The 23,112-nt window shown below is 34.2% G+C and overlaps 1 protein-coding gene across 4 annotated transcripts in view; it reads left to right on the forward strand.

Moving 5' to 3' along the window:
* The window catches only part of ANKRD12 (ankyrin repeat domain 12), an 86,013-nt gene extending 64,044 nt beyond the window's left edge, over nucleotides 1-21,969 (forward strand). For 3 of the 4 annotated variants that reach the window (XM_070940628.1, XM_070940627.1, XM_070940629.1), the window contains 9 exons: nucleotides 2,376-2,522; nucleotides 3,614-3,814; nucleotides 4,417-4,559; nucleotides 6,070-6,217; nucleotides 7,220-11,787; nucleotides 13,526-13,624; nucleotides 13,898-14,041; nucleotides 17,424-17,519; nucleotides 20,576-21,969. In XM_070940628.1, coding sequence (XP_070796729.1) covers nucleotides 2,376-2,522; nucleotides 3,614-3,814; nucleotides 4,417-4,559; nucleotides 6,070-6,217; nucleotides 7,220-11,787; nucleotides 13,526-13,624; nucleotides 13,898-14,041; nucleotides 17,424-17,519; nucleotides 20,576-20,761 — 5,732 coding nt within the window. In that variant the 3' untranslated portion in view covers nucleotides 20,762-21,969. Of the gene's footprint in view, nucleotides 1-2,375; nucleotides 2,523-3,613; nucleotides 3,815-4,416; nucleotides 4,560-6,069; nucleotides 6,218-7,219; nucleotides 11,788-13,525; nucleotides 13,625-13,897; nucleotides 14,042-17,423; nucleotides 17,520-19,073; nucleotides 19,148-20,575 lie in introns of all 4 variants that reach the window. The other variant, XM_070940630.1, reaches the window with a different exon arrangement.
* Nucleotides 21,970-23,112: the final 1,143 nt, after the last annotated feature.

Here is a 23,112-nt window from a genome sequence, read left to right on the forward strand (position 1 = left end):
TCCTGCCTGAATCTTATAACCTGCTGTTATGTGTTGGACCGTCTTTGAGCTTTTCTGCATAATCTGCACCATGAGTCTTATCTGGTGTGGGTTGCCTTGAGTTGACTCCAGTGTAGTTTTCCACAGTCCCATTAAGTTCTTGAGGAAGGTCCTTAGTATCTTGTTGATTTTGTATATCATCATCAGTCATTCACAAATCCATGGGCGTGTTATGTTGGTTCATCTGTGTTGCTAGGCATTCATGCACTGCTGAATTTTTTTTTAGACAATAGGTGTAGGTATTTGCTGGATGTCTGTTAACATGATGGTGACTGGTTCCTGTTCTGGGAAATTAATTTTGTCTGTTCTCGGATCTTGCAGTTATTTTGCACTGGTGTTACGTGTCTATTGTTTCTCTCATATCTTCTTCCAATACTGTTCAGTTTCTGCTGTTGATAGATCTGCTTTTACTGTGTTGTTGTACTGCAGTTTTGAGTATACTTTGGATGGTTCTTTGGAGAACAGGACATTTATCTTCTTGGCCTCTGCTTTTCTAGCATATCTCCTTATCTGGCAACCAGTACCTTTGTGTAGTGGTCTCTAAGGCTTCAGGTGGAGTCAGGCCCTTGTATTTTTTCAGTAGCCAAATCATATCTTTAATCTTCACACCCTTCTGTAATTCTACCATCTGACTAATCTCTCTCTAAGTTGCCTTGATTTTAGCCTCTAACCTCATTTTCTGGGGGGTGGAGGTGGATATGTACTGTTGTTCTTGATCATGTAGCCAAGCATCGCCAGCATTAGAGGTTGTAGCATTCAGTATATCAGTTCATTGGTTTGAGTTATAGCGGTCATAGGAATTGTCATGAAGGCTCTATTGGCATCTTTTAGCATACTGTTGGATGGTACTTCTCCACTGAGTCTTGGTAACTGGTCTTGAAGGTTGACTACAGCTACCGTGTTTCCCCGAAAATAAGACAGTGTCTTATATTATTTTGAACCCTGAAATAAGTGCTTGGCCTTATTGCCATGCGTTCAAAAGCCTGTTTGGGGTTATTTTCAGGGGATGTCTTATTTTGGGAGAAACAGGGTACTTTATCCATGCTCTTATGAGTCGCATCAGCTGCTCAGCTCTCTAAAGGCAAAGGTGACAGTGATGTTCCAGTTTCAGGTGTTGGTTGCATTTCTAGTAGGTATTCTTGAGTCTGATATGTTATGTTGGTAGTTGGTCTTTTTCAAACTGAGAAAGCAGCTTCCCTTTTCTATGTTGAAGAATCAAGATAATTTAGCTGTTTTTCAGTTAGTGTTGATGTAGGTCTTTTATGCATCCATACCTCCCTTATATGCTTCATATATCTCCTCTCATTAAGTTTACTGTTGTAGTAGCATTCATCAGTTCAAGGTTCTCTTACCTAGTCCATTTATGGTTTGTTCCAGTAGTCCACTTATTGTCAGATTGTCCTGGTTCCCCAACAGCGGACTCAGATCTTGTTGATCCAGGTGACATCAGTGCTGGCATTACTTTCCTAGTTTGTGTCACTCTCATATTTGAGGTAGGCAGATGAAGTGTTAAGGGGTCTTGCTCAAGGACACATATTGGTATGTTTAGGTACAAGCTGAGATTCGAATTCTGGTCTCCCACATCAAAGGCAATGCTGTAACCAATGGTGAAATGCACTTACCTTCATTACTGGTTCGGAAATGTGAGTGCGCACACTCGATACGCTCACGTGCGTCTCTCCTGTACATGCACAGAGCCTTCTACTCATGTATAGGGGGTCAAAAACAGGACGTAATGACGTCCCGGTGGGTGGGCAGAGTCTCCTGCCGGCCCTACTGGTCTGCGCGAGCTGGCGGCCGGATTTCACCGCTGGCTGTAACCATTACATTATCCATTTGCGTGCACACACACACACACACACACACACACACACACACACACACACACACAAAATAATATATAGTATAATATATATGTACATGTGTGTGTATAAACAATGAAGAAGCAGTTCAGTACCACTTTTCCAGCTATACATCCATTTTTAGGAGTTTATGCTGATAAAATAGGGTTCTTTTACCACTTCCACTGTATAAGCCTTGTATGCATAGTTGAGCTTAGATGTATTGACTAAATCAGTGTCCTAGAGTAAAAAGTGTTGCTTTTCATGTATTTGAATCTGACTCTCCAAAGTTTATGACCAACGCTCTATGTAATTCTCATTTACTCAGTACTCTGGCAGAGGGAATATTTAATGTTTTTAGATTTCCATCAACATAGGGAAGTCATTTAACAGCTTTAGGGAGTTATTTTCCCAAATTGAAGATGTTTATTTTATTTAGAATCTGCTATAATTGGGAATATTTTGCTGCTCTTATGAGTCTACTGGTATTTCCAGAGAAAGAAGTCCCAGAAAAGAAGAAAATGAAAAAGGAAGCTGGAAATAAAAAAACAGCACCTGTTAGCATTCTTTTTGGTTACCCATTATCAGAACGTAAACAGATGGCCCTTCTTATGCAGATGACTGCAAGAGACAACAGCCCAGGTAATAGCAGAACTCTTTCCATTTGTATATGACTGTCAAAACAAAGGCATGTAGAGGGTAAGGTAACATAGCAGGATATTTGGATTTTAATTGGAACTGCACTGCAATTTACTCCTGATTTGGGATGAGTGGGATAATAGGTCAACATTATATTAAAAAATGAATTACTTCACTTGTACTCTGACAATTAATGTAACATGATTAACCCTGAGACACCCTTCATGACAAAAAGCTTTACTAAGGTATTCTAAATACACAAACATGGGTTTGATTTGTGGATTAACTATCTTTAGTAGCTGCAGAATAAAATAAAGTATTCAAGTCATGGCTTGATTTGACAATTAAATTATTTTTATTTTTAATTTGACAATACTATTTTGCAATTTATTTTCCCTCCAAGTCAGGCTAGTTTAAATACAGTAAACTTGAAAATAATGGAGTTTTATTTAAAATTAACACTAAAATTTAATCTATCAGGTATCAACAAAAATGCAGTTTATTCTGATTATAAACTGTTTACAAATATTTACAAATGTTACGTTCTATTTGGTTCAACAGCAATTAATATTAAGCAGTTTAGATTCAGATGTTTTATATTTAATTAACTGCATTCTATTCTATTGTATATTGGTGACTCACAACACTTTTGTTTTTAAAGTTGAGAAAATGAAGCAATCTCAGCATTTTCCTCTGCCTCCCCTTTTTTTTGGGGGGCGGGGCGGGGGGATACCTTTGAGTCTATCTTGATTCCTGGCAACTGCCTGGAGAAGTTCCTGCAGTTTTCTTGGCAAAATTTTGGAAGTGAATTGACATTGTCTGCTGCCTAAAGTTAAGAGACAATGACTGGTCTAATGTCAACCAACTGGCTTTATTCTTAAAGTGGGATTAGAATTTACAATTTTATGGTTTCTAGTGTAATGCCTTAATCATCACACTAAAAGAGACAGAGGGAGGGAGGGAGAGAGAATGTGAAAGTATGTAGAGAAAGAATGAGGAGTAGAGTATGTGTTTACATATCTGAATAATGAATTTGTTAACATTCATTTTTCATTTTTTTTTCTGATTTCATACTTTGAATTTTGTTTTTGTAGATCCTAATTTAAATCACCCTTTACAAACAGTGACCACACAAAAGAAAACTCCAAGTTCCTCATCACGCCAAAAAGATAAAGTTAACAAAAGAAATGAACGAGGGGAAACCCCCTTACATACAGCTGCCATTAGAGGTGATGTTAAACAAGTTAAAGAATTAATTAGTCTTGGTGCAAATGTGAACGTGAAAGATTTTGCAGGTAAGTTTGACAAGTAGTCAGTTTTAAGACTATCTAATCTATTTTACAATTAATAAAATGATTGATCCCTTATCAAATATGAAACTGAATTCCAGATTTAGTATAAGATTCTTTACAATATAAGTTTTTAAAATACAGTGAATTCAAATATTTAGAGTTCCGAAGCAGGGAAATGGGTAATAGTCATCTTCCTACCTCTCACTTGAGTTCTAGAGTCTAGGTATAACTGGAAATAAGAGTTTCACCTGAAAATTGAAACATGTCCTCTTTTCAAATAGAAACTAGATGGGACAGAATTCTTCTTCTGTGGGACTTTTATCCAGGTCCACTAGGTATAAGTAGTTTGGGAGTATGTGGCATTAGTACAACCCCAAAAGTTGAGTAACAAAGAATAACATATTTTGATTTTAATAAATGCAATGAAATAAGTACAGGTCTGACAAACTGTATTATGTGCAATGTATGAAACAAAAGAATACTCTGGCTTTAAAATTACTTAAAGCTTACTTATAAAAAATATATTTGTACTATCTGCATTTGGAAAGAAAAATTTGGAAAGGCGAAACATTAAAACTCAAATTATGTTTTGTCTTTTGTTATAGGTTGGACACCACTTCATGAAGCCTGTAATGCTGGTTATTATGATGTTGCTAAGGTCTTGATAGCAGCAGGGGCAGATGTAAATACTCAAGGCTTAGATGATGATACACCACTCCATGATTCTGCAAGCAGTGGACATAGGAAGGTAGGTATCATTCATGGAAAAATTAAATACATAATATGTGTTTATTTTTAATAATCAAAGCTTACTAAACAGAATATAACAAAGGAATCCTATATTATCAATTAGGCCCTTGGATATGAAAAATTTGTTACCAACATCACTGGCAAACACAATGGTGATTATTTTACTGTGCATTTCAAGATATCTATTCAGATAGAGATTCAAATCATATACAATCACAACCATAATATAAATGGCAATAAAGAAGAATTAGTTCAACTATTTTATCTGTGAAAATATACAGTAATAGTGCCATTGGGGAAAGAAGCCTGCAATGGAAACACAGAATCTTCATAGGTCTTTTCAGTCATCCAGGTCATGGGTGTCCCAAAGATGCTTTTTAAAAAAAGGAAATAAGATTTTAAGACATTTTAGTTCTCATCCAAGAAGCTTCTTCAATTCTGAAGAACCAAAGAAGTTTCTTGAATGAGAACTGAAATGTCTTCAATAAAAATCAGAAAGTCCAATTACCTTTTAAAAAAAGCACCTTTGGAACCCCTATGATCTCCATAGACAATCTCCCTAGGTCAATGTTTCAAGAACCTTTATAAGGGAAAAGCTCTTTAATAATAGTTCTAAAGGTAAAGAGCAAGATACAGACAGTTCAGTATGCAATGTCTGGTATCTCAGTTTATAGGGAAGCAGGGAATTGTCCCGACTAAAGGGAAATTTATTAAGGGTCAAATTAGTGTTGACTCTTAGCAACCGCATAGATTCTATCCAGGAGAATCTGTCCCCGACCTGGTCCTCCAATAATGTACCCATTGCCATTGTATGTAAGTCCATCCATTTCGCTGCTTGTTCTTCTTTTTTGTCCACCTATCCCAGTACTATAGACTTCTCCAGGGAGTTAGGTTTTCATATAATATAACAAAATATAATAATCTGACCCTGCCATTTGTGTTTCAAGTAAGAATTCGGGGTTGATTTGATCAGTTATTTCCCCTCTCCCCCCCCAATAACTGTCTATGGTATTTTCCAACACTGAAGTTCAAAAGCATTAATACTTCTTCTATCATGTTTTGATAAAATATCTGTCTTGATGACATATTTCAAGTTATGTCAAAGCCTTTTTATGTGTCATTTTTTGATATAATATTTGCTTTGATAATAGAGTATTTAAAGTTCTGCCAAGTCCTATTTTTATTTAGCTGGCAGAAATTGATTATAAGGTTATTATGTAAAAATCCTTTAACATTGTAGGCTAATAAATATTCAGGTTTTTTTTTTAAAAAAATTAATCTAATACAACTTCAAAAACTGCTTTAGAGTAATCACAGATGACACGTTCCATATAAGAAGTATGAAGATTTCAACGGTTTTGATTATATCTATCATTCTATTATTTATTGATATCATCAGTATAATATGGGGTTTAAGAGTGTTAAAAATACAGGTTAGTTTTCACTTTATTTCCTGATGAAACTTTTTTAAAATGGGGCTTTTAGTTGCAATGAACCTAATATTTCAGATTGTGAAGCTGCTCCTCCGACATGGTGGTAATCCATTCCAAGCCAATAAACATGGAGAAAGACCTGTAGATGTAGCAGAAACAGAAGAACTGGAACTATTACTAAAAAGAGAAGTTCCTATTTCTGATGATGAAGATGGCTGTTCAGGTCAGAAAAAATGATGTTAACTGTGTATATACTATGTTTGAATTGTGTAATATTTCAAAATACTAGCACAAGTAGGGATTTACAAATGGGTTCTCTGTTGCTAAATGCTGACATCAAAGGATTTGCAAATTTTAAGTTAACCCAGGGAATTTGACTTAATAAATTGAAAATGGTATATATGTAAAATGTATTAATAAACATTGTAAATATGAACTTGGAAATATTTTGTTAATCCATTAAATTAAATAAAATGTACATTTTTTTCCAACTGCTGTGTTTAGAGATAGGAATGGATAAAATAGGTTTGCTTGATTATTTCAAGTGTCTTCAAAAAGTTTCCTTCTTGACAGATAGAGAAGTCAGAAGACATATTTTAATTTTGTAAAATATATAATTATTTCAAAGAAGGAAGTCCTTATACCTGTAAGTCCTAGTTTTTGTTATTGAAGCAGAAATTGGGATATTATAGTAAGAGAATTATAGCGCAATAAAAAAACTTTTTGGGCCTCCTGTTGTTCCAGCTATTTCTGATGTTTCTGTTTATATTTTTAGTGTATATATAGAATTATCATTGATATTGTTATTGTATATACCTGTCATTTAAACTTGTGGCATGAAAAAGCATAAAACACAAGACATCTATGGTAAGGGAGGGGGGGAAGAACATAAATACAATAAATAATGCATGATAAGAAAACAATAACATAACTAGATTATAGTTCATAGTAAGTAAAATGAATTGAAAGTCTTAAATAACACATATAATTGTTTTTTTTTTTGAATTTTCAGTTTACACCTATCAAATTACTATTATTCTATGTTAAATATAACAGTGTTTTATTACACAATTTATTTTTCTTAAAGTAGCATATTTCATATTTACTTCTATCTAATTTATAGTACAATAATTTGAGCTAATGAAAATGCATGACAAATATATAAGATTTCTTGCCATTAATAGTAAAGGAATGAACACAGCAGCATCCTGTTTTTCTATTCTAGATCTTGATGAAGCACCATCTGTAAATCCTTCCAGCATAGAAGGCAATATGGATTCTGAGACAGAGAAAGAATCTCTAGCTAATGAAAACAAACATGTTTCTAATAAAACATCTCTTCCATCAGCTCTTGATGAATATGAATTCAAAGATGATGATGATGAAGAAGTTAAGAAAATTATAGATGATAGACATATTCCACGGAAAGATCTGAGAAAAGAAGATATGTCTGAAACAGAACAAAGTAACTTATTTCTTACACAGGAAAAACTATCATTTCCAAAACCTTTTAAAAATAAAAAACAGAAACCTTCCAGAGTCCTGTATTCAAGTTCTGAAAGTTCAGATGAAGACATTCTTCAAGACAAAAAAATAATATCTCCTTCATGTACTGTTACAGAAATTTCAAATTCTGATGCAAAGACTAAAAAAGAATATGTTTATAATGAATATAAACAAAAAGGAAAAGTTAAAAGAAAAGTAAAAAATCAAAGCAAAAATAAAGAAAATCAGCAATTAAAACAGGAAAAAGATCATTCCAGATTGACAAACCTGGGTGTTTCTCTATTAGAATCATTAGACAAAAGCAAAGAAGATGATAATTTCCGAAAAACATTTAGCCCGAAAGAGGATTCTTCTTTGTCCTTACTCCATATTACTCCTAGTAGATCCCCTAAACATCCATGTGGCATTAATGAAAAACAGTCTTCAACATTTAAACAAGAAAATGTTAAAATCTGTTTATCTCCAGAAGAATCAGAGGTAACTTCACAATCTGAATTAATTCGATATGACCATAATGCAGATACTGATTTTCTTTTAGAAAATTCTAGTAATAAGTCTTACAAGAACAGAGACAAAAGTAAGCATCAGAAAGAAATTATTTTAGAATTTAGTGAGAAATCCAGTCCTAAACAGTCCAAAGATGAAGATAACAGTCCAATCTTTGAAAATTCTGACACTATGATGAAGAAGACTGACAAGGAGGGGAAAATGCTTAAAAAGCATAAATTGAAGCATAAAGAAAAGGATAGGGATAAGCATAAAAAGGAACAGGATGGAGAGAAAGAAAGATATAAGCATAAGGAGAATTCCAAGGATGTCCAGAGGAATGTTGAGTTTGATAGAGAATTTTGGAAAGAAAATTTTTTCAAAAGTGATGAGGCAGAAGATATGTCAACTGTAGACCATGACCCTCAAATGTCAGAGAAGAAATCTAAATTGGAAAAGATATTAATTAAAGAAGACAAATATGTGAAAGAGAGAAGCTTTCAAAAAGATAAACATTTTAGAGAAGAAAAAGAAAGAGAAAAAACTAAAAAAGAAAATGACAAGGAAGAGAAAACAAAAGAACATAACGTATTTCTTGATAAAGAAGCAGATTTTTTCTCTTTAGGTGTTAGGGATATGTTGTCAAATATAACTGTAATAGAGAAGGAGGACATTGATAAACAAGAAAAAAAGGATCACAGAGAAAAAAATGAAAAGCGAAACTCTTCTATTGAAAAAATAGATAGAAAAAATACAGATAAAGAAAAAAAAGTAAAATGTGAACACAAAGCAGAAAAGGATAAATCAGATTCTCTTGAAAATAATGAAAAAATAAAAGAAAAAGAAAAGGTATACATTCAACAGGTAGAAAAAACAAATAAAGAACATGATAAGTTAAAAAGCTTCAATACTATTAAAAAGCTTGATGACAAAGAAAAAATCAAAGATAGATTTGAAAAGAAGCATGATAAAGAAAAAAATGATAGATACTTTTCCGAATCTAAAGAAAAAACCAGCAATGATAAGAAATGCAAGAGTTCTGAAAAGGATAGTGAATATTCTAAAATGGAAAAGAGTAGAAACAAAGAAAAAGAAATGGAAAAAAAAGAGAAACCGAAAGAACGTGATAGTTCAGTAATTACAAACATGAAGCAAACAGCAGAAGAGAAAAAATGCAGTAGTGAAAAAACTTTATTCTTAAAAGAGAAGCCAAAGGATGAATTGCTGAAAACTCCTGATGGAAGAGAGAAGGATAAAAAAGATAAAGATATTGATAGATACAAAGAGCGTGACAAATATAAAGATAAAATGCAACAAAATAATGTATCTAAATTGAAATCTGAAACTGAAAAGCTTAAATCTAAACCATTACCAGTGTCTAAAGACACTCGACCTAAAGAAAAGAGATTATTAAATGATGACTTGATGCAGACAAGCTTTGAAAGAATGCTTAGTCTTAAAGATCTGGAAATTGAACAGTGGCATAGAAAACACAAAGAAAAAATAAAACAGAAGGAAAAAGAAAGATTAAAGAATCGATCCTGTACCGAACTTAATAAAATAAAAGATAAGGATAAAATAAAATATTCACTTACTGAATCAAAGAACAAAGAACTGATTCGTTCAAAGAGCTCAGAGTTATCAGATGCTTCTGGGAAAGATAAGCAGCTAAAAGATGCTACCAGCAGTAGATCAGTGTCAGTTGATATAAAAAATTCTAGTGGAAAACCATCCCTAGCATTGGACAGTAGCTTAAGTAGGTCTCCTAGATCAGAAAGTGAAAAAACTGGACTAACCTCCAGATCAATATCCATGATTTCAATTGCTAGCTCAGAGGACTCTTGTCATACTACAGTAACTCCTCCAAGACCTGTTGTTGAGTATGATTCAGATTTTATGCTTGAAGGATCTGATTCTCAAATGTCTTTTTCACATTCACCATTTTTGCCTAGTGCCAAATCACCTGCAAACTATGAGAATGATAATTTGTCAGAATTGCCAGAGCGCAATAAAGCACCTACTTTAAACAGACTTCCTCCAGCTTATATTAGATCAGCATCAGTCGAAGATGTAAAATTTGTTATAAATGATTGTAGACCAGTTGTAGAAGTACGAAGATGCAGTATGCCGTCTGTTTATGAAAATACAAAACAGTCCCGAGTACCAGAAGAAATTAATCACAGTACTTTGCTCTCAGTTCAAAGTTATAATTCTTTTCCTAAACATGAATGTTGCAATTTGCTTGAAAAGGATTCCCAGAATGGACTGACCAGCTTGTATTCCAGTTCTGCTTTATCCCCAAGTAGACCTGTTCATAAACCTAATGCATTAGATGCAGTTGGTAAAAACACTGCTCCTTCAAGCTCATCAGGAGAAAGTCATACATATTTAGAACATAATAATACGACTCCATCAAGTAAAACATGGGATGTGCCTTTGGATAGATTTATTTCATTAAATAGTGAGTGTTCCTGTTCAAATTATTCAGGCTGTGAGCTTGATGCAACAAATATCTCAGCCATAACTAATTTTGAAAATAAAACTTTGAAAGAGCAGAAAAGTTCTGAATCTTTTTATCATCATGCTGAAAATGTATCAAATCCTACATCCCAGGAAATGGCAGAATTTTTGTCTGTTCAGTCATGTTGCCCTTCTCAGATTCAGCCAAGCACAGATACAATTTATATGTCAAAGCATGTAGGTTTGTCAGATACAAACAGCCAAGAGCTTCTGATTAAGAACCCACAAAGTTCCATTCAACCTAGCAATTCAATCTTAGACATAGATGCTGCCAGCAAAAAAAAGATAGAAAAAAGTGTCTTGTCAAACAACAAAAAGGCAGATATGCTTATCACAGTTTATCCTGAAAATATTACTAAAGATATTTCACAAAATTTTGAAAAGGATTTTGTTGCAAATGATCCTCGCTTACACTCCAGTGCAAATCCATCTGCAGTAAGTAAGCTCATTTATAAAACGTCACAAGCTGAAGAACTTGATAATAGTGTAATTGACATTCAGTTCCAAAGTGAAAAAACCCATTCCATTGACATCTGTTCATCCCATATGGCTGGTAATAAAAATGACCTAGATCTTCAAGATCTAAATGGTAGAACGCTGAAAGGAATTACAAATGAGTACAATAGAAATTTTTTTAATATGGACAGTGCAGAAAACAATTCAGTGGAAGAAAGGCAACAGTACCTACCACCTAATTTGGAAAGCCATTCACAGTTAACTGGACAAGAAGTACATAAATTTAGTCCAATTATTAAATTAGAATTGGAAGAAGCCGTAGAAGATCCCAAAGCACAACACTATGAAATTCCTCAAAGAATTACAAGGAATAGAGCAAATATCCTTGCTAATCAAAGTAAGCAGAATCTTTCTGGTTGCTCCCAGATCTCAGAAAGAGATTTTGATTCATCGGCCTCTTTGAAAGGACGGATAAGATTAACTGAGGAAGATGATGCTCAGCCACATCATCCACGTAAAAGAAAGCTGTCACGTGTTCCTCAGCCTGTTCAAATAAATGCATCCTTAATGCAAGCTAAAGAAAAAACTCATCAGTCTCTGGCAGCTGTTGTAGACTCTCTAAAACTAGAAGAGATTCAGCCATACAGTTCAGAGAGAGCAAATCCATATTTTGAATATTTGCATATAAGAAAGAAAATAGAAGAGAAACGTAAATTACTATGTAGCGTTATTCCTCAAGCACCCCAGTATTATGATGAATATGTAACCTTCAATGGATCATACCTCCTAGATGGCAATCCCCTGAGCAAGATATGCATTCCAACAGTAAGTAACTAGGAATTTGAGTTACTATAGAATTAATTGTTGGCTCTTAGTGATTGCTTTCAAAACTTCACTTCATTGTAAGTTAACAATATTGGTGTTTATCTTGCTGATAAAGCTCAGTCAGAATATGCAGACATAATCATGTTTTACTCATATATTCGCTCCTCCAACAAATCTAAAATGCATATTTTGCAAATAAAGAATTTAAAAAAGATATCTTGAGTGCATCATGAAAAATTGCACATGGTACAACCAACTGATTTATATACCATAAATTAGATATCTTGGCCCCTCATCAGGCAGGTGATACAGGAGAAACCATATATTTGGCGAATGTCAGAGTCTAGATAGAGAGGAACAGACTTTGAATCTTTTCAAAACTGCTTGACTTTGGACCTTTGGCTAAATTATTCCAGGGTAATACTTGGTTTTGAATACGGTTGCATTCCTCTGCTCAGAGGTGCTCTGCAACTTGGAGATCAACCTGGGCTGATGGTTCCTGCTCAAGTACATCCCTCCATTTTTTTAATTACATAAATTCCTATACATAGTGAGAATAGCTCATCAGCATTTATACAAAGAAATGGATGCAAATTGGTTTAGTTATCATGTATTAAATGTGGTAGTTTGGTAAAAAATCATCTTATTTATCCTATATCAATTCATAGATATACAACTTCCCCCCATAAATATCTATGAAGACAGCCTGATAAAAAGAAATAGGAGAAAACAAGAAGCAGGAGGTGCAAATAATAGCAAACTTCACTGCTGAATGCGTTTGCAAATTAACTAAAGATTAGCAATTTCTTGAGAGTGTTTAATCAAAGAAATTTTGACACTCTTTATAATATATATCTAAATAATGGTTTGCTCTCTTTCCTTGTTCAGTTACCTTTTCCCCTTCTCTCTCATCTCCAGTTGGTTTTGTTCCTCCCCTTTCTCTTTTTTTTCCTTCCTTGTTCTCTTCAGCCTTTATTTTGTCTTTTTGGTTGTTTCTTGCTATTTTTCAGAAAAAAAAATAGGGAACACATATATATAGATGTGGGATTTGTTTTATAAAAGATTTATCTTACTTTACAAGCAATTTTAATTAGTTATTTATTGCATTTAATAGTTCTTTGTTATACTACTTGTATTTTTATATATGTATGTCATCCTTGACCTGGCCCTGATTTTTTTGGTGTGACTGCTGATTATGTCTGTGTACATACAAGTGTGTGTGTACACACATTCATTAGGGAAGGAAAATTTCCAGGATTGGTTTCAGCTACAGCAGATAACTTTAGGCTGACAAAGTGTAGAAAACTGGACATTGCATAGGCTTTTTGTCTGGATTTACATTTTTTTCCTATTTATATTTTTCTGGCAAGAGCATTTTAAATGCATGGTAATATTTTTCTGGTGTGTATTGTTGATGACGTTCTTGGGAGCCTAATGAGTTGGTGATGCAAGATTGCAGATATTTAGAATAATCTTGTATGAACAATCAATTTTACTAGAACCAAGCCTTACATCAAGCCCAACCTTAGGTCCCAGTGTATTTTAAAATTACTGTATTTTAAAAAGTTCAAGAGAATATACAGCAAGTGTTTCATTTTTTTATACTCAATTTTGCTCCAATTTTAGCCACCATTCAAATACTGTAATTTTTACCTCCCATCACATGTATCTTTTACATATTCAGAATATATATCTTTTGCATATACAGATTTATATCAAAGTGATATTTCTTTCACAGATCACACCACCACCATCACTATCTGATCCACTTAAGGAACTCTTTAGACAGCAAGAAGTTGTAAGGATGAAACTTCGTTTACAACACAGTATTGAAAGGGTAAGAATGAAATACAGTCTACTGACTGATCACCACTTTAAGAGGTTTTCATTTTTTAAATGAAAATGAGAAGAAATTATATTAAGTTGGTCGATTCAGAACTAAATATTTCAATTTTTTTCAAGAGAATTTTAAAATACAATGCATTGTATATTTTTAACAGGATTCCTTCATAAGTAAGAAAGATTAGTTTTTCAGAGTGATAAGATGTATCTTTGAGATAATAAAATATTATATGATTTAGCTAAATTATATGTCTTTTAATTTAATTAGGAAAAACTTATTGTTTCCAATGAGCAAGAAGTATTACGAGTCCATTATCGAGCAGCAAGAACTTTAGCAAATCAGACTTTGCCTTTTAGTGCATGTACGGTACTGCTGGATGCTGAAGTATATAATGTGCCTCTTGATACACAGGTAAAAAAGTTGTTTGAAGAAATACGGTAAAAGGAAAATTATTGACTCATTGTGAATATAAGTTTATATCCATTCAGTTAATTGAAAATAGTAGTTGTGTACCTTTGTGTTCTTCCATGAGGTTTGTTTGTCTTGGGATCATCTGTTGATAACTAGTATTGTCTTTGGATGGATAAGCAACGCCTATGAAACAAAAGATTTGTGATTTGGGGGTCCTGCTAGAACAGCAGGCGGAGGCCATAGTTAAAAAGGCAGTTTTGCCAGCATAAGCTGGTATGCAAATTGCAATCATACCTGCTGTAGGACACAATTATAGTATGTGTGTATATGCATATGTATGTGTTTGTTTGTTTGTTTATTTATAACATTTCTAAAGCTGTCCATCTCAAGCCTACTGCTGGGTGACTCACAACCTCAAAATAAAGCACTATCTATCTACAGTAAAATAAATACATTAAAACAAAAATGACTGGCACTATAGCTAAATTTTCTCATTCAGCCCACAACAGGTTCATCCCATCAACCTTGCTGTATCCTAGCACTTGGGAAGAAAGCAAGTGTTTTTTTAAAGATTAAAAGGATGGGTGCCTGCTGAACCTTGGAGAAGGGTGTGTTCCATAGGCATTAAGCTTTCACAGAAAAGGCACACTTCCTAGGTCCATAAAATGGCAACATTTAAAGGGAAGGGACTAGGAGCCTGCCCACCCTATCTGATCTAGTAGGACAGGCAGATGTTCTTAGAGAGAAACAGTCCCACAAATAAATTAATCTTGTGCTATCTGGACTTTAAAGGTAATAACCAGCATTTTGAATTGCACCTAGAAGGAAACTGGAAGCCAGTGTGCATCTCGCACAACAGGATTGTAATGTGGATGAACCCAGAAGCATAGAGTGTTATGGAAGCCACCACATTCTGCAGTAGTTGTAACTTCCATATATTCTTCAAGGGAAATCCTACATAAAGTGCATTGCAGTAATTCAAGCAGAAGTGACCAAGGCATGAATGACCAAGAGCAAAGCCTCCCAGATGTTGTGGAGGTAAAGCAAGTTCCATGTAGGAGGACCCCCAAATTGCATACCAGCTCAATCCAGGGAAGTGCTTCCCTTCCAGAGTCAAAGAAAATGTAACACCTGGACCCGAGAGATCAAAAACGTAAAGCCACTCCATTTTACCAGGGTTGGATCAAGGCTAGTTTCTTCCCATCCAGACCCTTAACAGCTCCAGGCACTTAGCCAGTACCATACCAGCATCATCTGCCTTTCAAGGCGAGATGTATAGCTATACTGAGGATACTGCATCCCATGCTCAGTGGTTAGGGTTAGGGTTAAGATCTGAGCCCTGGGGTGCCTCAGTTGCAGAGACCTGGGCTCAATCTCTCCACCTCCCAATAACACTAACTGGAACCAGCTATGGAGGAAGGGAAGAGAACCACTGCAAAACTGTGCCACCCACTCCTAACACCAAAAACTGTTGCCATCACCACCACTCAATTGGACTACTGTAGCTCACTTTACATGAGCCACCCTTTAATAATTATTTTGAAATTGGCTTGGAATATGTAGCCTGCATATTTGCGTTCCTAACACTGGAAGCTTATAACATCATTGTAGCAGAGCTACAATTCTGAGTAGAATTGAAAATGCTGGTGTTGACCTACCAGTATAAAGCCCTTCATGTTTGGCACTTGGGCATCTAGAGAACTACTGTTCCCAACATTTGCCTGATGTATCAGATCATTTTGGGAACAGCTACTAATGTCCCACACTTCCAGTAGGTAAAGAAAACCGAAGGTAGATTGTGCTGCTTCTCTCTGGCAATGTCATTACCACGGAAAACTGAATTACCCTAAACAGCTTTTTTCACAACAAAACAGCTTTTTTATTATCATTATGTTTTCATTATCACTTACCTTGTTACTTTTGATTGTTGTCTTGTAAGCAAGTGAAAATCAGTCAATTTTGAAACCTTTAAATCACATACAAACATACGTCTGAGGGAGTATTCTAAGAGACGTTTGGAAAAGAGGTCCAGGAGAAGGCCTTTTTAGTGATCTCCCCATTTTTTAAAATAGTTTTGCCTCATAAGGGCAGGTTGTACCCTTCTCTCAACTTTTTGAAAGACAGTAAAGATCTAGTCCTGTTCCTGCAATACATAGTTAAGGAATTTATTAGTATGAAATATAATCAGTAATGGCTTCAACACTATAACTTAAGGGATGGGTTAAAATTCATGAAAAATATACATTAATTGTTAGTTTTTTAAAAATAAAAGGAATATGTGTCTGACTAGTGGATTTTTATAAATGAGAAGTTGGAGTTGCTTTTGTGACACCTTAAATTTCATTGAAACATTGTAGGTTGGGTAGACTTTGTTTGATCAACCATACCTCTCCTTAAATTCTTGTATATATTCCCTAAAGATTTTCTCCATTTTATATTTATCTTATAAATGATGACCAGATATTTAGAATGTTACCAAATTTTACCATGATCGCTGTTGATTTTCTAAGCAAATGGTTATAAATATTGCTATAAAATGGTGAGCATTGCAATTATGTTAAAATGTTTCATGTTATAAATTTCCAAATACATAAAATTCTTTCTATTTATATTAATTCATTCATTCCACAAAGAAGGCATTGTGATACTAATGTAAAATTTATTTACATTTGCATATGACTTGAAGCCAAGTGGCTGTAGGCAGTAGAAAAAAATATAGATGTTTTACGAACTGTCAGAAGAGTATTAATAGAGCTTACAATGCAGCTGTATTGCTGAATTAAAACTATATTATTAAAGACATAGCATATGAAGAAGACACACTGTAGAGGGCTATAAAAAGATACAGGTTGAGTAACAATTAGGTGCTTCATAACAGGTGCAGATTTACAACCATCACAGCATCACATTTGCAAACTTCACAGCTGGCTTCCAATATACAAAGCCAATAGAGAAGCCAGCAGTAAAATTGTAAGTTGTAATCACATGATGTCTCACTTCATGTCCATGGGTGATTTGCGTAACAAGTGCTGCAGAACTGTTGTCATAAATGCAGTGTGGTCAGGTGAAGTTTTGTTTAATGACTGCATCACTTAAGTGACAGAGTTGACAGTCCCAACTGTGAGGTTTAAGGGAGGACTACCTATAGTGGAACAGAGATTGTGCAATAAAGATTTCTCTGGATTGCCTAGCAAATCACATTTTTAAATTTTAATTCTTCCACTAAATTGAAATATTGTACGTTTTTCTCTAAGAATAATATCACCTTTACAGACAAACTGTAGTTATCATTAATCATATAGATCTATCAAAGACATTGTATAGTATGGGAATGAGTGGACATATAATTAACAGGTATAATTTTAATATGTTTAATTTACAGACTGATGACAGTAAAGCATCAGTTAGAGACCGATTTAATGCAAGGCAGTTTATGTCATGGTTACAGGATGTGGATGACAAATTTGACAAATTAAAGGTATGTATCTTCATTGAACTCCTCCCAAAATATTTTCCATTAAAAATTTCTAGTAAGTTATTAGACATGCTGCCACTCTATCAGACTCTTTTGTGTGATTACAAATTCAAGTAGAAATAGCATTTTATCTTGCTCTTCTGCTAAAGAATGTCCCCCAATGTCTGTAGATCTGTTCTAAAAAGACTGTTTGCTGTTAGATTTCAAATGTGAAAGGAATAGTAGCATAGCTGATATAATAGCATTTGAATCCATATTTCTGTTCTATACTTTAATCAAAACTGTTTTATATGATACTGAGTCAGAAGGAGCAGTTCCCACAGTTTCTTTGCATGTAGAAAGCTTTTCCATCCATTATTCTGAGTTTAGTGCAATACTAAAAGAATTGTGTGGTCAGATATTTCTCCCATTGACTAGATGAGTGAGCCAATTGTAGTCATTGTACACTTTAGAGCAGGGGTATCAATCTGGCGGCCCATGAGCCGGATGCATCACGAACAGGCCATGCCCACCCCTGCTCTGTGAAGGCGAAAAAAATCACGATACATCACATGACGCCACTAGTTTGACATCCGTACTTTAGGGTATAGCAGAATTCTGATTCAGATATTCTTCATATACTTTTCCAAGTACACAGTCAAGACAAATACAAATACATTCAAACACTTTTGTTTCAGTGGAAGTTAAAAAGCAAATTTCCTCCTAATTTAAACAGGACCCTATTTGAATGAAACAATATACAGTAAAATTTTAGGTTATCTATAAGACAAGCTAGTGTGCTAAAAACACATCAGTGCAGCAGGAAAACAGGGAAAACATGTTCAATGTTACTAGCTATAATAGCTAAAACAAATATCTAAATTAAGCAATTCACAAGCAGTCAATCTACATGGATCCTAAATTATATTTGCAATTTAAAGATGCACAGAACATTTCAGAGTCAAAATGTTTTATCTGTGGATTGTCTTGTTTAGACTTTGGAATGCAATTTGACCCAGTGTCCCAGAAGCTATTCTAGTTTACAATGTCTAATTTTGAAGTGGGAACAGTTAATTCTTTGTCAGATCAGGATATTCTGAAAAGGAAATGCTTCAACCATAGATATTTTGCCTATTTCCAGTGTAGTTCAGAGATGACAAAGCAAAGATGAGGCTATAGGGCACACATTAAGACTTTCATTCCTATTCTTTGGAATCATATCACTACAATCTTAATTATGTTAGAGTAACTTGCATATATAAATGCTATTTTTGAAAAAAAGAATGGTGCAAAATGTATTTCTGCATTTTTAAAAGGAAACAGTTAAGACAAGACTCATCAACTTTATAGAATAGAAAATATGCAGAAATATGTGATACAAAGTAAAACCCACTGAAATTAATATAAGTAGTCCTTGCTTACCAACCACTGGCTCAACCAAAGTTACAACTGTGCTGAAAAAATAGCTTTAGAATTATTTATGATTTTCACAATATCCCTCAGTCACATTGGTCGTCATTACAGTCAATTTTCATTCTCTTGTATCTAATCTGTTGTTTTCTTTTTTCCTCCTTACAGAGCAGAGAGATTGGAGAAGAATGAATTAGAACAGATTAAGCATCTGCACAAAGGGAATACACACCAAAATCAATGTACTGGTGCTGACAGCTATGAGTGCGCTCAGCAACAGCTGATATTTTTCCCATTGTGTGCCTGCTTACTCTCTTTTAATCCCTTCATCTCCAATTGCTTTGCTCTGCATGGGGAGTGACAGAATTAACTTCCTTGTAGCTTTTTCCCCACCCAACAGAAAAAGAGGGCCAGCATGACCTAAATTGGCTGGCCAACCCGCTTGTGGGGACCTTCTTTCTGCAAGTATGCTGAGATAGATACTGCAGCTAGATGCAATTCATAATATCAAAGTGGCCATGAAAATGCCCTTTTGGGTCTCTTGAGATCCTGGGCCAGCCAGGAAGAGATATGCAAAAGTTAATGGATGTCTTTTTGAGGCAAATGCAAATCTCCCCTGTGGACAAGAAGGAATAAAGGAATTTGTCAGGAGCAGCAGACAAGAGAAGCCACCTCACTATTCTGCTCCACTTGGGAGTTGGTGTGCAACAAAACTCTTAGTGAAGGCCCATTGTTAACCACTCATCTTTCCTCGGTTTCCAGTGTCATATTGGAGTAAGGTTAACTCTTTGCCATATGCATGACCAGCAGCCCTCATTTCTCTCACTGGTATCTTCTCATTCAAATGCACTGTCTACCTAGGTTTGCAAAGTAAGAAAGAGGAAATACCCACATATCTCTGTCTCTTCTGCCCTGTCAATATCCAAGTCATTTCTCCATGACAAGTGATTTCTCTCCTCTGTTTCCCTTCACTGAACAGAAAGACTGGAGATTTAAGAGGTTAGAAGAGAGTAAGGAGGCACACAATGGGAAATATATTTAGCCATTTGCCAAGCATGCTCACAGCTGTCAGCACCAGTACATTGCTTTTGAAGTGTATTCCTTGTAGTATGCCTTATTCCCTTCTAATCCCTTCCTCTCCAGTGATAGAAGCATTTTTTAATTACATAGTGCTGAGGTGAGCATTACAAAGGTAATGGTTAGCAGGCAAAAAAAAGCCAAAAAGTATGAAATTATTACTCTTGTCAGTTTCAACCCAGAAAGCACAGTCATGGTTATATGAATCCACTTTATTTAGTAACCAAGTTGCTAGTTCCAATTGTAATTGCTAAACTAGGACTACCAGTGCATGTAGAATTGAAGCCTAAAAGTGCTATTGTTTTAGAGGATAAATTGTACTATTTTTTTAATTATTTAAACACAAGAGACTATTATTAAAAATTAATATTCAATACAGTACTTGTATTATTATTATGTATTAAATTTTTAAAAGAAATCTGTAGATAAATCTTGGAATAGGTTATGAGAACCAGACCAAATCATTTCACAAGTCTTAATCAACCTGTGGATTGCCAAACTAATAGTTCTTGGGTTAATAGAAGTACAGTGTGCTTGTTTATATAGAAGCTTGCTTGAGGTAACTAAAGATTCTTCTATTTATTTTTAAATAGACATGTCTCCTGATGAGGCAGCAACATGAAGCAGCAGCTTTAAATGCTGTTCAGAGACTGGAATGGCAGCTTAAACTACAAGAACTTGATCCTGCAACTTACAAATCAATCAGCATTTATGAAATCCAGGAATTCTATGTTCCTCTTGTGGATGTTAATGATGACTTTGAATTGACACCTATATGACAGCTAGCATTTCTTGCTGTTACAGCTCAAGACTGTGGGATGCTTAAATTACAGCACTAAAATGGAATACTGCCTTTATCAATATTCCATGTATTCCTTCTGAAATGTGCCCCAAATCTCATTCAATATTGCACGTATAAATACCATTTGTTAATAAATGGTATTATTTTAGCCTCTGGGTTCAAAAAGCATCTACTCAATAAATCTATCTATGACAGTCTTTTACTCAAGATTTAACAGCGCTGGCAGCTGTAAGTCCACTAAAAAGTCTTGCTATTTAAAACTTCAGTGGTTTTTATTATTAAACATACAAAAACAACAAAAACCTGTGGAAGAACTTTTAAGTTTGTGGGAATGTGCAGAATGAGAGAGTATTCATCTTACATAATTTATAGGTTAACTGTACAGTTTTCTTTTTGAAAAAAATGTTATATTGTTTTCATTTTTTAAAATAACTTATTTTATACATATTGTGCAAATGTAAATATTCTTATATTTAATGTTCAGCCCTGTACAAAAATAGATATTTTAATTGTAAAATTGTTTTGTCTAATGTTTATTGGACCAAAATTGTTGTTTCTTATGTGTAATGTACAAACAATTTTCTTTTAAAAGCATGGTGTTTGATTTAGCTGCTTGTTCATCACCATTACTGCTAAAATTTGATACTGAGTGGTATTGCATGCTAGCTCAGTTGAATTTTTCCCCTACTACAGGGTACCTAACTGATTGAAATATTTGTTACCAATCCAATATACTGCTTTGTACAGCATCCATTCATTCAGAGAAATTTGCATGAATCCCTTTTCATTGTAGTTTGTTGCAGTGCTTATCGGATTATGTCTTAACTCCACAGAGCCATTTGTCTTTTGCTCTGCTGCTACAATGCCATATTTGTGACTTAACTTGAAAAGAGTATTTTGTTTAAAATCTTTACAAGATTAGAAAACCAGCTCTTACATCCTGGTCTCTAAAAGAGTTTTTCAGTGTCCAATTTATTTCCTTTTACATGCCTCTCAATGAGAAATCTTAAAATTGTATATTGTCTATTTTAATATTCCCTGATAGAAACATATGTAAATAACTGTAAATAACTATGTTTAATAAATTCTATTGGTCATGCTAACAGATGTTTGAATCCTTGTGATTGTGAAATTTTCATTTTTGAAGTTTTATACAATTTGACAAATAAATCCTTGAAAGTTCCATGATAAGGTTGTACTTGTATATTCCTATTATTTATGAATATATAATTAATATATTGCTATTATGTTAGCAAAATGCCTGCTACTGTGACGGGGAATATATAGAAGGCTTTTAGAGATTTGGAATCAAAAAAGCCTTGCCAAAGCTGAGCTTTGGAGCTTTCAAAGAGGCACTGAGTTTTCACACTTTCTTAATCAGCATCACTGGATATGGATTGTAAATTGGTTTGGGGATATTAAGAAAGACAAGTTTTATTACGCTGGGTGATTTTTCTTCAATTTTTTGAAACTGGTTAACATTTTAATTGTAAAAAGGGACACACAAATCAGAAGAGTGACTTGGATGTGTGGATTTCAACTAAGAAGAGTGACTTGGATATCTTTCTTATTTTGGACTTACAAAAGATATGTATTATACCTTTGAAGGAATTCCTAAAAAAAGATGAATTAAAAGAAATCAGCTCCTATAACAATATTTAAAACGAATGAACATTAAACTTTTAAAATAAGATTTATAAAGTTTGACTTACTCAACCAAGGTTAAAGTGTGTGTGTGTGTGTGTGTGTGTATTTTCCTTCCTAGCATATTTTAATGGTGTGTTTTTACCAGGATCGAATAAGGCTTTCAAGATTTGTTTACATACAAAATATGGGAAGAATATATTTGTTCTTGTATTTTTAGAGAAAGTGATAAGTTGTGGTATCAAAATTGAAGAAAGTGTTAAATTTCCATAGGAGTTTATGAGAGGAGATGAAGAGATGATAGGAAATTAATTTCTGGGACCTTATTTGAGGGAATTAAATTTCAATGTTATTTCTGATAGCTCGTAATGGAAATTTCTGATTAACCTTTGAAGATTTCTTTATAAGACATAGGAAGATTTTTTTTTATTTTTAGAGAAAATGATGTTACCATATAAAGTAAATGAAGAGTATGAAATTTATGGAAATGGCCTTATAACCCCAGATTTATGGGCAGAAACATTTGCTTCTCTAAGATGTCTTTCTTCTTTGGCATTGTGTTACCACACACCTCAATGCTGGAGACTAGCAAACTCCTAAAACTAGAGGTAGTCACAGTTGCTGATGATCAGCTGATAAAGGGCACATGATCAGCACCTGTCTGCTACTTAGCTTCTTCATATA

The sequence above is a fragment of the Pituophis catenifer genome, unplaced genomic scaffold (assembly GCF_029215685.1).
Source record: "Pituophis catenifer annectens isolate HBS135680 unplaced genomic scaffold, rPitCat1.0.hap2 SCAF_3, whole genome shotgun sequence".
NCBI classification, from domain to species: Eukaryota; Metazoa; Chordata; class Lepidosauria; order Squamata; family Colubridae; genus Pituophis; species Pituophis catenifer.